This window comes from Anopheles nili, chromosome 2, assembly GCF_943737925.1.
Source record: "Anopheles nili chromosome 2, idAnoNiliSN_F5_01, whole genome shotgun sequence".
Lineage (NCBI taxonomy): Eukaryota > Metazoa > Arthropoda > Insecta > Diptera > Culicidae > Anopheles > Anopheles nili.
The window spans coordinates 861,642-873,804 of NC_071291.1; the positions used below are offsets into that span (position 1 = coordinate 861,642).

The 12,163-nt window shown below is 50.9% G+C and overlaps 1 protein-coding gene across 1 annotated transcript in view; it reads left to right on the forward strand.

Moving 5' to 3' along the window:
• The window catches only part of LOC128722082 (homeobox protein cut), a 151,751-nt gene that overhangs the window by 123,639 nt on the left and 15,949 nt on the right, over positions 1-12,163 (forward strand). The window contains exons 4-6 of the mRNA XM_053815905.1: positions 890-1,071; positions 1,915-2,042; positions 4,403-5,782. Of these exons, the coding sequence (XP_053671880.1) occupies positions 890-1,071; positions 1,915-2,042; positions 4,403-5,782 (1,690 nt within the window). The remainder of the gene's footprint in view (positions 1-889; positions 1,072-1,914; positions 2,043-4,402; positions 5,783-12,163) is intronic.

Consider the following 12,163-nt stretch of genomic DNA (forward strand, 5'->3'; position numbering starts at 1 on the left):
GTCCTTATTTACATCGGCCAAAATTGGTGGCTTCGCATTTACAATTTTGATTTATTGCATCCATCCTGCACAGTAGTCCCTGCCCCGGTCGACGTTCGCTGTTCGCCCGTTATTACCTTAGATTAGCCCGCACGAGAAGATGAGCGACAAGAAAATTAATGAATCAAATCGGTATCGAATCCTTTCCCTGTCCATGTTTCAAGTCTCCGCGGAAGCGAGGCGTTTAAAACGCTTTCCCTTTTCCCGTCCCGAGCAGGAGCCAATCTGGAGTGGGAAAAGTCTCCTGAACAGGGTGATCCATGTACCTCAAGTCAAGGCTGTTGAGGCTGGGATAATGATTTATCCGGCCGACACATTCCAGACATTTCTGCTTCACGAATTGACACCACTTTCGACATCACCCTCGGTGGCTGATTAGGCCGCTTCAGTACTCGAGAATCTCGGGAGGCCAGAGATTCACCGACAACAAATTCTTCAACGACATCTGCGCGGGGGCTCTACGCTGGTTTAAGGACACACCTGCTCTGGAGCAAGCGGATGTCGGCAGGAATTGGCGAATTGACGGTTTAAATCTATCACTGAGTAATAGATTCACAATAAGACGACATGACGGAAAATTAATTAGTTTTAGGTTATTATATTTCTCACCACATTGCACCCATTTAGAAAGCCATCTCTCACTCGATTTGCTCCTCAGCTTGGATAGCTGTCAATTCTCCGGGCATTTCCCCGAGCGCTCCCGCTACCGTCGGTGTCCTGGCCGAGAGACAGGAGCGAGAACCACATTCATATCATTAATCATGCCGCCTGTGCCACGGTCGTTCGATCCATTTGACTAAAATGTGTTTCATTTCTCCCCTTTTTTTTCTTTCCCTCTCACTTCACGCAGATATCGCTACTGTTCGAGGAAGTCGGCCGGCTGCGGACGGCCATCGCCAACATTCAGGAGTCGCACAACCTGCAGATCCAGCGGCTAGAGGATCGGCTGGAGGAAAAACGGCAGCACATCGTACGGCTCGAGTCGCGCATCGAAAAACAGCAGGACTTTGACGATATCAAAAAGGAAAATAGGTAATAACGCGGGGCTGGTCGCTTTATGGTTGCCACACGTTTTTGAATCTCATTACCAAATCGCACCCACCAAACCAAGCCAAGTCGTCGTAGTCGTTGTATTCGCCCGCGGGCTTTAGCAATCGGCCCCACCATATCGGCCCGAACGACCAAACCGGAATAAAAACCGCCCAAAAACGACACGTAAACATAAACATAAACCACCATCATTTCATTCGGCCCATCGACCGGGCTTCCCTGAAGTGATGCCTCGAATGTATGCCGATTTTTTTTTACTCTCACTCTCTCTCTCTCTCTCTTACCTTCGTTTACCCGTCAGACACGCGTACCGGGAATTTCTCGGTCGGCCCTCGGTCACGGTTTAAAATAGGGGGAAAATTGTGCCCACGAGTATGAAACATAGTATGTCGAATTTTCAATCCATTGTGGGCAGGAGATTCTGAGGGAATTTCTGCCATAGTGCGATCGTACCGCACACATTACGTAATTTTCCGGGGAAAAATGCGCGGGCTGCCGCGTCCACCGTAGGATGGCATTTTTCCTAAAACGAAAAAAACATCACGACTGTGGAAAATCTGCCCTACGGCAGCCAAATCTCGGTGCGTGGTTTTTAAATCGTTTTTATATGCCTTTGTCGTGTCGATGGCTTGCATTTGCAACTCCCACCGGATGTGTGTCAGTGGATTTCAACGGCACCGGGTCAAAGTTTGATTATTCCTCGTCAACGTGGAATGTAAAAACGATTTAATTTCGTCTCTCCTCGTTCACATATCTTTTTAAGCACTCGCTTCCTCTTATAGCTTCCTCTACATTATTGTCCTTTTTTCGTTTCGTTTCTAGCAGTATGCTAAGGTCGGTGGATCTGAGCGCGTCGCACGAGTCGAAACAATTCCAGGAGCTGCTTCTCGAACGCACCAAAGCGCTGGCGGCTCAAACCGAGGCTATCAAGTCATCGTCGACCACCTCCGAAGGTAAGCATTGTGGGTCAAAGAGCGGGAAAAACGAGCCACAGCACTCGGAAAGGGATTTCCATTTCCCAGACGGGTTTTCCCTACCAAATCTTGCATGCTGCATCCGATCTCTTCAATCCTCGGTGCATGAAGCTTTTACATCATTGCCGGCTTGCTTTTCCAATCAATCCCCACGTTTATGAGTCATTTGTGTGAAAGTAACCCCCAACAACCACAGGCACGCACTCACTCACTAACAGACAACAATGTACGAACACGAACGCATCGCGGGTTGTGCATCGATCATGCAGTGCAATAATGGCGGCGTCGCGCCAGATCGTAAACTCATTAAATTAGATTCAAGCTCGACCCGTTCCCACCGACTGGCGGAGGGCTACTAACGAACTCGCGTCGAGCGGCCATTAAAAAAAGCCAGCAAAAAACGCAATCAGTCTAAGCAAACGCGACTCGTGTGCAGCCCGTAGCCGGTCGTAAAATGCAGACATAGATATCCCGATAGACACCCCACGACGCCGCATGGCGCCAATTTTTACAACTCCCCAATCGTCGTACGTCGCAACAGAGCACAAGGCTTTTCCGAGCCAATCGCTCGAGGAAGTGCCATTTTGAGGCACCCTTTTTTTGTCTCCCAAAAACTCTCCCCAATTCGTCAGGCCGTTCGATTGGAGCGATCAATAACGCACGCCCTGCCACGCACGTCAAGGTATTAAGTATGTTTGTTTTACTTCATATTTTATCACTTTCGTGTAAACAAGCGGCCCTGGAGGTCCCGTGGTGGTTGTACTAGCCGGCGGTCCCAATGCCGGATCGCGGCAGAAGGATCACGCCGGGCTCTTAATTATGTTTACACGCTAATGATGTGTATCTTGCCCGGCCCGCTCGCAAGACGCAAGATCGATCTGCAACAGCTGGTGCGCACGATCGGGAGCGGGATTTGTTTGAAAATGGTGCATTTTCATCGCCGCTGGGTGTTGCCCCATCCCATCGGCAGCCAGAGGCAGCCGTCTTCGAGTTCGTTTCCCACGGACGGTTGCTGCAACTTTTGTGTTCGATTGTGTCGAACTCGGCGTCGCGAACGGCGGCTCCCTTTGGGCATTAAATTTTATTTTTACGATCCTCGCCCGACCGCCCACGCTCGCGACTGATTGAGTATTGTGTTGCGCGATGGGGCTACCGAATATTTTGGCTTCATTTCTAATTTCTGAGCGCGATGCGAGCGCGCGCGCAACACACCACCTTTACTTAGTACAAATGCCACTGACAATTAATAACGGTTTCATCATCACTAAAACACAAAACCGAACGGAAAAGTGCCCGAAGCGTGCGGATGGGTCCGAGTCGAAGAGTGATCATTTCTCCCACGCAATGGCGAAAAAATAGCCCGCGCTGTTTGCCTGCGATTTCGCTTCGGATGACAGTTGGCAACACTGCCGTCTGTCAAGAGGCAGTCAACTTCTACTTTGTTATTCGGTTCTCCGGCTTTCCGGCTCAATTGAATTCAAATGGTTTCTCTTTGGCCTGGTGCCCGTTTCGCGTGCGGCAATTGTTCGAATGACGATCGAGTGATCGAATGAGAAGTGAGTTTTCCTTCACGCCTCGCTCTCGTGCGGCCATTGTGTGCCGAGTGGCGTGGGTGTGCACGATGATGGAATTATTGAAATTTATGGCTGCTGTTATTATTGTTTGGCGTTCGATCACCGCTGCGTCTGGGATCTCGATCGCTTCTGTTTTCTGTATCTGTTCTCACCGCCCCGAGTGTGTAGGTCGCGCGCGAGTCTGAAGAAGGGCCCCCATTTCATGGGAAAATAAACATGTTTTACATAAGTTTCCGAACGCACATGCTGGGGCAAAACGTGATGCGATGCTAAGCCCACAACATAAGCCAGCCCAACACCATTCTAGAGCACCCACACAAACACACACACACGATCCCCCCCCCCCCCTCACAAACGGAAACATTCACGCCACCCTGATCGAACGAAAAATATAGCACACACAAAACGTCCGAGCATTGTCATGGCAAGCTTTTCCGTTTTCCGTTGTTTTGCTGTTTTGTTTTATTTATAAATCATGAATGCCACTCGGCCCGATTTTTCCCTCACACAACACATGAAATTATGTTTGTCTTTTTACGAGCTGTTGATTTGGCGATCGACTCACACCTCGCGCAGTGCCAAAACTCGCGAGAATCGGCGCTTTGATTTTGTTAATAGGCCCACCCGCCCCTCCGCCCCATTGCCCCACCGCCCCATCTGAAACCCCTCGAGGGTCGCAACATTTTAAAACCGCGCATTTTGCGCATTTTCTATCTCTCTTTCTCCCGTGGTGCTCTCGGGATCCGCGCATCCAACCGCTCACAGGATCCCCACTCGCCAGCAGTGGTCCCAGCAGCGTTGGTGCCACCGGCAACACCGGAGACAGCTCCGCCGGAAGTGGACCTGCCCCCGTGCAGCCCACCCACCGAGCCCCCTCTCCCTCGAATGCAAGCAACAGCAGCTGCAGCGTCAGCACGAGCTGCACCAGCCAAGCCTCTGTCACAACCTCCAGCAGCACTAGCGCGCCCTCTAGCGAGCCGGCCGTTGGCGATCCGCACGATCACACACACCGCAAATCCCCAACTAACACCACCATCGGCAGCAATGCTTCGACCGAAATTAACAATAACTGCTCCATCGCCCGGCCCGCATCGACTCCGGCCGGTGCCGGGTGTCCTCCTCCACCGCCACAACCCCTGCAGCATCCCCCTGCGCTTCCGTCTCGCTCTCCCCAGTTGTGTCCGCCGCCGACGGCAGGCGCCACACCGACACCGACGCCCGCAAGCGATCCGATGGTCGGGTTGAACTCCTTCCTGGCACCACCACTGCAGAACGTGGAGCAGTTCGGGTCCTTTCTGGGCGAGGAGCTCGTCAGCAGCTGGCGCCGAGGAGCGCTTGATCTGCCGCCACCTCCACCGGGATTGGCAGCCGCGGCCGCAGCCGCTGCCGCCGCCGCAGCAGCCGCCGCAGCCCGCAATCCGGCCTTACTAATGAACCACCACCACGTTGTTGTTAATTCGCCCACGACAGATCTGCCCGTGACGCTGGCACTCCACGGTGCGAGCCACGACCAGGATAAGGCCAGCAGCCATCACGAGAACTCGTCCTCAGCCAGCACGCCCATCCTGCGGGAGGACTCTTCGCGCCACGACGAGCGCCATCTGAATGGCGGCGGTAGTCTCACGCCCATGTCCATCTCGAAGAGTCCGCTCGAGGATAACAACAATACGCTGGGGGCGCTTGGTCGCATGGATGGAGCCACCTCCGGCAACCTGATACAGGGACTTCCGTTTCAGTTCCAAGAACGGGGGCACTTCCGGTTTGCCGACGCCGCCGACATGCAGATGCCACCGGGCTCGATGGTGGGCCGACTCGGAGATTCACTGATCCCGAAAGGTGACCCGATGGAGGCCAAACTACAGGAGATGCTGCGTTACAACATGGACAAGTACGCCAACCAGAACCTCGACACGTTGCACATCTCGCGGCGCGTCCGTGAGTTACTCTCGGTGCACAACATCGGCCAGCGGTTGTTCGCGAAGTACGTGCTTGGGCTGTCGCAGGGCACCGTGTCGGAGTTGCTGTCGAAGCCGAAACCCTGGGACAAGCTGACCGAAAAGGGCCGCGACAGTTATCGCAAGATGCATGCCTGGGCTTGTGACGAGAACGCCATCATGCTGCTGAAGTCGCTCATCCCCAAGAAAGGTAGGTTGATCGATTTACTTCCAATGATGCAAACACATTACGTTCTGTTGGGAAATATCGTTGTGAACGGGTGAAATTGGGCTGCTACCTTCGAGGGGAATGCACACGCCGGTCGGGATTGAAGAAGCCTTTGGTAGAGTGGAGTTACGCAACCCGGAAGGTATGCACCGGAAGCAGCTGTTTTGTGCGATAAACAACATTTTATTAAAAAAGTTTGCGTTGCGAGGTTGCAATCTGACGGCATTCTTTGTCTCGTCTCGTGTTGTCTGTGCCCGAGAAAAAAAAAGACCCGAGAAGCTTCTCCGGCTCGATTGCAGTTTTTTCTTGACTACACCTCCACCGCCAAACCGCTCACAAAGTGCATTCTCCCAAACACGCGGGATGGATGCACGAAAGATGACGGCAGATCAGCTCGCTGGCAAAGGATTGTTTGTCTTTTACAGCGCCCTTGCAAGCCATTTTCAGTCCTCCACGAGAGGCGAACGGGAAGAAGTAGGTCCCTACGAAGGACCGTCAGGACGACGAAGACTAATATCGAATTTTCCCGAAATTGGCAGATTTCACGATTCGTTTCGCTGCCGTGCGCCACTTCAAAACGCTTTTCATTCATTTGCTCTCAAACTTGTCTGCCATTCCGTTGCCGTTTGCGGTGGCGTCGCAAGGGATCTAGACAGTTATTTCTTTTCGTTCCAAACAGATCCATCTCTTCCGCACAATCGTATACGATTGGCCCATAATTAATATTTCATTGTACAGCTTCATCCGTGCTTCATTCTCCCCCACTTGGTTCCGCTATTCCGTGGCCATTCCACGGCCATTCAAAAAATTGTTTTCATTTTTTTCCCCCATCTCGCATCAAAGCAGTTGCATACTTGACAGGTCGGAGCGATTGAAAAGAGTTCTCCGATGGAAAGAATGTCAATTCAGTTGCTCTTTTGATTAATCATAAAAACTCACTTGCCCATCCGCGCCCACACGCACCCGGAAAACTCGCCCAAGCATTACCATCAATTGTCCTTTGTGCGCTTCTTGTGTGTGTGCTTCCCCGTGACACAGACGCGTCATCAGCCCGCTATCCAGAACCACCTGACATCTGGGACTCTTGCTTTGATTTGCGTCCTACGACCGATTATTTGTCAAACAAATGTCGATAGCAGGCGACGCTTCTCGATATCCCCGTCGTTGCCATAGCAATGTGTCGCGTGCTACCGTGGGTGGGTTAGACTCCATGGCGTACTGTGTAGTAATTACTACTGACTGCGGCAACAACGAACGACAGAACGACGAATGGGACGGATGTGGGCCAGCGCTAGGCTGCAAAAGTGCCCCGGTCCGGTGATTGTTTGGTCCGGATATCCGGTTCGTCGTCAAGCAATCCCTCGGTCCCACTCTTGGCCGCAACAGAATCTAGCAAACGGATGACAGCTGTCAAGTGGTTTGCTTACAAAATGGGAACAACCGATTGCCGACTCCAAATTCGATCGTGAACATGTTTGCAGCCGTGCACGCTGGAAAGTTTGATTTCGGTTCAAATATTTGAAATTGTGATTAATTGTGTGTCTCTTCCTTCGAAAACATCGAGACCCTCCCACGCTCACGCCTGCCGGAAGCGTTGGTAATCCGTTTAAACTCCCCGCAAGAAACGCGGGCTGGCTTGTTCAATTAATCGATCGGGATAATTTAAATATGCACAATGATTCTTCTCCGCAACACAACCGAATCATCAATTATTCACATCAAACACAGCCTCCTTCGGGCGGCAAGAAAGACAGCTTTTTATTCAAGTCATTAAGTTCCCCCGGGCAAGCAGCTCGTTCCCGCCTTCCACGTGGCCACATGTGTGCGAGGCAGCCGTCTGCGTGCTCGAACGGTAACGGCGCAATTGTGGGGTCGGTTTGAACCCGCACCCTTTCGGTCGCGGCTCGATATCTGCCCGAATATCTCAATATCCTGCAGTGGAAACTTTCTTCCACTGGGTAGCGATAATTGCCGTCTTGAATAAATTATAGATAAAGGCAATTTATAGGCACCATAAAGACAACGGCAGCAACCGCCACCGTTTGGGCGTTTTTTCGCCATTTCTTATATTCGCGGAAAAGGAATTTTCCGTTGCCATCGGTTTCGGCGTTTGCTGTTTTATTTCAAAACGGGTTTTCTTTCTGCACCAAACCTCCCGTGGGACGACCTGGGTGGCCGGGCTGGAAAAATCGATTACCGCTAATCCGCTCATTAAACTTCTCGTGCCTTCGCTTCATTCCCAATGCGGCCCGGGAAAGCCTCGGTTGAACACTCTTCTTTTTTCGAGAAGGGGAGGGAGGGGGGGGGGGGGTGGCAGGGGGAAGGGTGGTCTTTTACACACGAAAAACGCCAACGAAACACGGGGTTACTTTTTTCGGCAACGGCGCCCACACGAAAGGCAACGTCGGAAAACCCCACCGGCTCAAGACGACGACGTGTGTATATGTGTGTGTATGTGTGTGTGTTTACATATGGAAATGAGGTCGCAGGAGAAGGTGGTTCTTGGGCCATACGGGGGGAAGATTAAAAACTTTTTCCCTCTCTCAGCCACCGGTGGGATGGAACCCTTTTTTCGTTCATCAATTAATTGACGTGGCACGAAAAATGTGCGCGCAGAAGGTTTGTTCTCGTTCCTTCGACATGCAATGCGCCTCCACACAACTTCCAAGGGGCACCGAACGATTTTTACGCTCCGTAGCACAAAATAAACATATCACTGGCAGGGAGAGCGAGGCCACGAAACTTCCTTCCGGCAGCGGGAACTTTTTCGCCGGCACAAGAAGATGGAAATTAAAAATCATCAAATTTCAGCCATAAGCCCTTGCAGCTGATTGCTGCTTCTTTCCTTGTTCACCTCCGCTTGGTGCTCGCTCGCTTCGAGTCCTTTAAGGACCGACTCTGTTTAATGATTGGTAAACATATATATAGCCGTTGTAGGGCGTAGGTATGAGCGGTGCCCTAAGCAATGCAAACGATTTGCCGCCTATTTGCATCGCATCCATGCGGCTAAGCAAAAGGGGGTCTACTTCTTGGTCTCATTCTGCACGTGACAGGTGACAAATCGCACGTTCCTAGCCATAGCTCCACGTTTCAGTTAGGGAGCTGTAAAATATGTCCCCAATTAAACTGTAATCAAGGTAACCCTATCGCAAAGTCTCTACTCCCAGAGGCACCCGGTCTGGGATAAAGGACTGGTGAAATTATCGGCAGTTAAAGAGCTATTAAACTTTGACCCAACGCTGGACACCGTTTCTGGTCATCAAACTTGCTTCTGGCCCAAACGGGGGTTTCTTACCGGAGACGGCTCTGGCTCAGCCACTTTCATCAGCAATCGAAGTACCTGCCAGCGAGTATCAAAGATTCCATTGGTTGGGCAATTCGTTGGCGCGAAACGTAACGCAAAAAAAAAAGATACGATTCGATCATGAAAAACTAATGATAAATCTTTTGTGCACGAGCGACGTCTCGGCATTGAGTCGGCAAATGATGGAGCATAAATTATGCCGAGCGATCCGCGTACTGATCGCAGCCAGGACCAAACGATGCATCACGGTGATGCCAAGTGCGCGGCTCCTTATTGGACCCCGAGGGAATAAATTTGAACGGCGAACGGGCACGCAAGAGAGGAGAATAAAAATCTTCACTTTATGCAGGAGGTAAAAATTTACAAAAACCCATGAAAAGAAAATGAAACGGCCAAGATGTTATCGAACCGAACAACAGCATTACCGAAGACCCAAGCAGCCAAGCCGCCGTCGTGGTCGTGGCAGAGGTCAAAGCGGTGTGCAGGGAAAACTGGAAGAAAAATTTTCATAATCTGATTACTATCATTACTGCTGTCTCGTTCTTCCCGCTGGCATGAGCGCGATTTTCATGCGACGGTTCGTCGGCGTTGCTGCACAAACGTCAGGAGCGAACGAAGACGACGACGGGGAAACGCCGGCTGCCGCAAGTTCAATCAAATGACAGCGGAACAATAGGCCCTACGGGAACAAGTTCTCATGGGTATTAGCTTTCTCGTTCCGTACTGCACACACACACACACCCACACATACACGCACATCGCCTAATAACGGTTCTGCGGTATGTCTGCGCCTGGCCCGTGATGTGTCCGCGATGCTTAAAGCTAAACGTCATTTATTCATTTGGCGCTCGGGGAAGATGTCGTGCATCTTTTTTCCTCCCCACGCCCCATTGTTGTTTGCGTTCTTTCGTTCGCATTTTTCATCTCCGCCACCCCGAGGCTGTGGGGTTGTTTGCTCAATTGAATGGAGAGCGCGCATGAGATCACAGCGCAAAAGAAGAGCCCCGGTCGGCAGGCTAATGTAACTGCTCTCCGTCCGACCGGAGTGCTCGATTCTCGCAGATATGAGTGATCTTTCGACGGTGACTGCTCTTTGAATCGAAAGCTCTTTCAGACGGCATCCATCTTGTTTGGGGTTGCTCATTGCGAGCGGCCATTTTAAATTGCTCCCCAGCAATGCCATCGAGTGGGAGTGATTTATCGACCAATTAAACATTGAACAGGCTCTAATCGCACTATCGGCCAGCAAGTGTGGCGTATATCCTTCTAATAATTCGCAATTATTTGCTTTCGATAAGTCCACCTTTTACTCCCGATTAAGGCGCCCTCATCACCGCTGGTGATGCCCCATCCCATGCGGCGGCTCTAAAAGGTCGAAAGCGTAATTGCCGGAAAAATCCAACATTCCTAAACCGAAAACCAACGGCATCCGGCGAGAGGCAGCCGTGCTTAAAAAAGGTACCTTGTTAGTTTAGGGGTGGCCCAGCAACGGATATGGATTTGTGACTGGTATTTATCGTAAACTTTCCGCACTTTCCAGCTTCCTGTCTGCAGCCAAGGTGAAAGGGTGACTCCCAATGTTCTGGGATGAAACCTAAATGAAGCCATACGCCCGTACTCCGCGCGAGCTAAATAAAAGTTATTCTGCCCTTTCTGTCCTGCTTTCTGCGATCGATGGTCTTTTATCTTAGCCCGCCAGAAGAGGATGCCCCCTGGATGAAGGGTAATTGGACCCTGGTTCAAGCACGCATTTGTTGCATACTCCGGTCAAGGATCAACATCCGACGACTCGGACTCGGTGGATTGAGATTACCGCCATTCCTAAGCGGTTCCTGCATTCAGTAGAGGGTACGGCTACAGGGAACTTGTTACTTCACCATCCGTAATGATGATGGTAACCGTCTGCCGATGGGTAGGAAAACTTTTCCCTCCCACACCAGCGGGTCCACATGACAGTTTTCCAACCGGTACACCCCGTCCACAGTTTCAGGGCCTTTTTAACGCCCATTCCTCTCATTTCCACGCCATTCCTCTCATATGCAGTACGGAGGTCAAATGGGTTGAACTGCCTTTCACTCACACACCCTTTAATTGCACGATAATGCACTCGTCCTCCAGCCGTCTGATTCGATTCTCGGTGCCTGTGGTGAGACTGGAGCGCCATTCCCAAAATATTAATGTTTCCCTCGTTTTCCCGCTCTCTCATGGAATGGAGGAGCTAGTGGAGGAAAAATGTAATAATTAATATCGGCAAAGGGGTGATAAAAAATTCACAGACACACAGAAAACTGGATTTTTTCCAAAATTGACGATCAAACGCGTTTCTAGATCAATGAATATTTTCAAAATTGCAATTGAATTTTTTGGCTATGCTCCATTGGATGCGCTATTGCGAGAGCTAACGTTGGCAGAAATGATTTCAACATTGTTTGTACCAACACATACGCCGAAGATTCCAAGGAAACAAGGAAATGGTGCACAAGCGATACAAATTTAGCAAGGCACCGTGCATTGGCTGCACTCGGTGTGCTATTGTAATTCTTCACGCACGAATACGCATTTTATTGCACTCGTTTGCCGAGCAATTAAATCTTCCGTAACGAGACACTGGCAGATAGAGAAATGCCAAAAAACGACAACAACCCCGTAGCATTGGACGCTCGCCTTGCTTCATTCTGCTCGCATTTGCGTGGGTCAATTTTAAAGTCATTGTACTGGCGACCACGGCCGTCATCCTCGTCATCGTCGGCAAGGATTGCACTTTCTATAGCGACCCACGGAAAACCAGCCAAGGACCGGCAGAGCGCGGCAGAGCTATAGCTAATTATTGTAAATAATGAAAATGAAAGTGACTGGAACGGTTCTCGAGCGATAAAACGGTCAAACGGACGATTCTTGGACCAACCACCGAGGGTGAGTTATTTCGAGAGATCGCGCGCAGATCGGCCGGGAGCATTAGCCTAAAATGTTGCCCGACCGCTGCCAGATGAAAGGGACTTTGCCGCACCACAACAACCGCTTATTCCGCGCGTGAGTTGATCACACCGAACAACCGACCG